The sequence below is a fragment of the Haplochromis burtoni genome, unplaced genomic scaffold (assembly GCF_018398535.1).
Source record: "Haplochromis burtoni strain Fernald_Lab_line unplaced genomic scaffold, NCSU_Asbu1 Contig_47, whole genome shotgun sequence".
NCBI classification, from domain to species: domain Eukaryota; kingdom Metazoa; phylum Chordata; class Actinopteri; order Cichliformes; family Cichlidae; genus Haplochromis; species Haplochromis burtoni.
This window is the reverse complement of record NW_024582408.1, coordinates 1,438,302-1,443,236: the sequence shown is the minus strand read 5'-3', so window position 1 is coordinate 1,443,236 and position 4,935 is coordinate 1,438,302. Positions and strand designations below refer to the sequence as shown.

Sequence of the window (4,935 nt, the reverse complement as noted above, 5' to 3'; positions counted from 1 at the left end):
TCCACAACAACATAACATCTTTTCTGGCTGTGGCTCAGGAAGTGGAGCTGTTTACTAATCAGAAGGTTAATGGTTTGATCCCTGTCTGCATGATCGGGCAAGATACTGAACCCTAAAGTGCTCCGACGCTTGCATACACCTAAACATAGAAGGAAGTGCTTTGAGTGCTCAACCGGAGTAGGAAAGCACTGTATAAGAACCAGTCTTACAATCCTGCTATAGGTGCTCAGGGCCTGGAGGGCTTTCAGTCACTGAGATCATAATTAATTTTAAGACCGCATCAAAATATTTTTTCAGTCATGTGTCACAGCAGGTGTATATGTCCTGAGGTAAGGAGAGGCTGGATGTTGAAACCAGACATAATGAACACAAGTAAATCAACAACAGAATGGTTGAACGAGAAGAAAACTAATGCTATGGAGGCCAAATCAGAGTCGTGACGCTAACCCAACTTAAGCTTATAGCCTTAGTAATAACAGGCCTCATACATCATGTACGTTTCAGGGAGGATTAAAAGCTCCAATCGAAACCCTGAAGAAGACACAAGTTTGCCTTTTAACGAGGCTTACATGAAAAGATCAAACCATATCTCATAAAGAAATTTCGACTGATTCAAAAACGGTTTCTTGTATAAATAATTAATATTTTCGGATTCTTAGGTTTGAACAATTTATTGAAACCTGCTTTCCAGATACAATAATCTGATTTTTACGGCCTTTACATTACACCATGCATCGTTATAAACAAGCGAGAAGCCTCCTTATACTTTTGATTATTTCTATGTTATTTTTTATAGTTAAGAATTTCACCTTTGATTAAAAGAATTAGACTACTTCATCACTGCTACCGATAACAATATGGTGGATAATAGGTGTGTGTTATTGTTTTTTGCAGTCACGTGACTCTACAAAAGACAGAAACTGCTCTTTAATTGGTATTATCTTCAGTTGACTTTTCCTAAAAATAAAAACAAACCACAAGACACTCTTAGCTGAAAATGTACACATTAACATCTCTTGCTCGAAAGTCTAATGCAGCCCGGTTAACTTCAGGAAGTGAGAAAGGTGAGCGCGAGATCTTTAGCGTCACTTATGCGTATGGCTTTTTAAAAGTGTTGAACAAGATAAAAATGAATTACCGACGTCCACACCGGATGTATTAATCCCAGAGAGAGAAATAAAGAAGCTGCCAAAGATAGCCGCATGCTTTAGCTGAGCTGGTGTCCGCTTTGCTCTTCTCCGGAGCTGCCTGCGAAGGTGTTTTTATTGAACTTCCAGCTTCTCCCGGTGTCACTGTGTCCAAATCCCGCCCACCAATAAAACACACGTTAACTGTAGCTGATAACAGGTGGCAGGGCTCATACGCTGGAGTCTGTACATAAGACAGACCCCTGGGTAAGAGCAAATAAATGAATAAAAAGTTAATTAATAAATTAACCTACCGTAGGAGGAAATAAAAGCAAAACTGTAATTTGTTTATTCGTGCTGTAGTTTGACCCTTAAAACTATCTTTTTATCTATATCATATCGCGTGAGGATCCTGTTGGCTTTGTATAAAAATAAAATATCTATTTAACCAAAACTAAACTTAAAACTAAAACTAGATGTAAAAAACGAAAAAACAAAAAACATTTTAGTTAACTAAAATGGTAGTAATAAAAAGAAATCTGAAAAAAAAATTAACTAAAATGATTTTTTGAACTCGAAAAACGAACTAAAATGAAATAAAAATGTAAGGGAAACATCGCTACTTTCCCTGTCTGTCTTTTTGTTAAAAACATTGATTACAATGAGTCCTAATGAGTCATTGAAAAACATGTTTGCTGTAAATACTATGACACACTATGAGTCACCTGCTTTCAGAAGACTTTTACAGTAATACCTGTACTTTACCTGAAAATTTCTTAGACTTTTTTTACACCGAGTTTCGGCTCAGATTCCTTTCTGAGAAACTCTCCGTTGATTGATTTTTATACTCAGTCATGTAACTGACATGTTTCCAGTTAACCTAATTAGTTGAAAAATGTTCTCTTTTTCAGTATTTTTCAAGCATTTTGTGCACCGCGAACCAACTTTTTTGAGATGTGTTCCTGCCGTCAAATTCAAAATGAGCAAATATTTTTCACGAAATAATAAAATGTGTCATTATAAACCTTTGATGTTTTCTTTGATTATTAATAACACATGGCTTTATGAGTTTTACAAACCATTGCATTCCACTTTAATTTACACAACATCTAAACATTTTGGGGCCTGGGGTTGTACTTCCACGCATCATTTATTCTGTTATTTCATGCCTATACTCCTTGTCAAACATTCATGTGCTCTTAAATGATGAATGCATTGAGTGTCCAGCCCAAGAACACTAAATAGTAGTCTCTTATCTACCTAGCTACGGCTGCCCCAGCATCAATCCACCTCAGAAAAGAAGTGCTCAGTGCTTCATAGGAAGTCCATAAGCAATTTGAGACTATAGCAGCATAACTAAGGGACTGTTCAGGGTCACCGGATTCAGAGTGGGAGCTGTTCTACATAAAAAGGACCTGAAGACTTGTAACTGTAGTAACTAAGACCAAGGCTGGAAACTGAGATAAATGCCAAGATATCTTTAAGTCATTCAGCATTTCATACGTGAGGAGGAACATAAATGTAACTTTTGATTTACCACAAAGCTGATGAAGAACAATACAGGAGAGGTACAAGTTCCCTTTTAACTTCTGTTCCAGCTGCTGCGTTTTCAGTGAAGTGAAGGCTTTTTAATTGTTTTGGAAAGCAGAAATTAATGTTAATCTTTCCAATGCAGTCTGGCACATACTGATACAAGTGGATGAGGGCGTACCCCACCTCTCGCCCTATGAAAGCTGGGATAGGCTCCAGCAACCCCCGCTACCCTGAAAAGGATAAGCGGAAGCAAATGGATGGATGGATGTAAACCAACTTTTAGGCACTTATTTCACCATTAGTTTAAAATCCAGTGTCTTGAAATGATTATAAAATCATTAACATATAAGGAGGAAAAACAAAACAAAACAAAAAAAAAAAACTCGGCAATAATTAAGGTCAAATGTTAGAAGAACAGTTTAATCATACAATGTCACAATTCTGCTTCGAAAAAGGAGTTCGTTTTCTTCATCTAACATCTGGAAATGTACATAAGGCCACCTGAAAATGTACATGACTTTGACAGTGTGACAAAACTCATATGTTCATATTTATATAATTGACAATATTTTACATTGCTTTTGCTTACAAGGTAGTAGCTGTTTCAAAATACAGCACTCTTCTGTACAAAAATAATTCTCGTCATATCCTGTGAAGTTTCCATGGTAGCAGAGAGGACTAAATGCAGCCTCGATTTTAGTACAGAGTGTTTCTTTTTTTCCTTTTTTTTAAACTGTCACACATCAGAAAGACTATCAACAGTGGATGTTACAGCTTCAGTACAAATAGAGGCTGGCCCAGAACGGATTTAAAAACAAAAACCATGCCAGATTGTGAAGCCATTAAGTTTTCATTTCCTTTAAAATAACACTTGATCAAATAAAACCTGTATACATTATATTCAAGGGGAAAGGAGTGATGAATATACACACATCTAAATGCACATTAGCCTTTTTCTCCCCCCTCCAAAGAAAAAAGAAAAAAAAAAGTGTAAAAGACATCCCATTTACAGCATAAACGTTTACAAATATACAACTGTACAGACAAATAAAAGCATCACTACAAATTTAGAGCAAGGCCTGTCAAACACCACAACTAGACTTTTTTTTTAGTGAAACTAATAATCTTACACTTATTAACTGCACATATACTACATTTATTCTACAATTCATATGAAGCAAAGAAGCCGTCACTACGAGCGTTACAGGTGAATTGTATAGCTTTTGATGGCCCCACCGGCCTCCGCCAATCCACTTACATACCCAAAGAAAAAAGAAAAAGGTTCTTTAAGCATCCCTTTCTTCAGCTACGTCCAATTTATTTCACCTCAGATGTACAAAACTGACCAAATTCCAGAAATAAAATAATAATAATGATCTTTTGGACTGCTCTGACCTTCAGGCGGTGGGGGTTCCCATCACTGCTGCAAGCCCCTCAACCAAAAAAAGAGCAACAATTTTCTCATACATAAAGATGCTATACATTGCTCAACTACTTCTACACACACGAGATGATTATTCAGTACATAAAGATACTGTTTTCTAGGGCAGTGTTCATCTCAAACTACAAGACAGATAAGATGTTACACAAAACATAGGAAAAAAAAAAATCATTCTAAGGATTAAAACCTATTACAGCATGCCAACGCGTACCCCACTCCCACCCTGCTATCCCTGCAAAAAGCCCCACCCCACCCCACCCAAAGCTATGGTCATTTTATGTTAATATTAAACCAGGTCATACGCCCGCTGTACAACCAAACCTCATGCTCTGCTTCTTTAAGTTAAATGGTAGCGTTTTACTTCCTCCTGCATAAAAAAAAAATAAATCAAGTGATCGCCTGCATGAGGGGAGAGTAAGACGGCTCAAATGGTGCTCGGTGGATGTAGCAGCTCAGTCTGTCAGTACCAAAACATAATGCAGGCCACGAGCTGCTGGAGTAACCAAACACGCACACACTCCCGCAAAGGGTGGGGAAAAAACAAACAAAAGAAAACAAACAAAAGAAAAAACGAGGCAAGAAAAAAAAAAAAAAAACCACCACTGGCAAACGCTACCCTAGAGTAAAGCACCAATCTCCAAACCCCGAGCTGGCAAAGCGGCCTCAAAGACCTCTGGGTGACTGTGGCACGTGACGCATAGTACTCGCTTGTGGATGGAAGGATTTCTGTCCATCCATACTATGTGATGCTATTTGAAAACTAATCCATCAGCTGCTTTGGCATGGGAAAACACTTTTCTCCTTTTTTTTTTTTTTTTTTTTTTTTTTTTTTAA

At 37.3% G+C, this 4,935-nt stretch overlaps 1 protein-coding gene across 1 annotated transcript in view; it reads right to left on the bottom strand.

The window, feature by feature from the left end:
* Positions 1-1,329, bottom strand: part of LOC102293836 (syndecan-1) — a 3,931-nt gene extending 2,602 nt beyond the window's left edge. The window contains exon 1 of the mRNA XM_005921579.3: positions 1,139-1,329. Coding sequence (XP_005921641.1) covers positions 1,139-1,204 — 66 coding nt within the window. The 5' untranslated portion in view covers positions 1,205-1,329. The remainder of the gene's footprint in view (positions 1-1,138) is intronic.
* Positions 1,330-4,935: the final 3,606 nt, after the last annotated feature.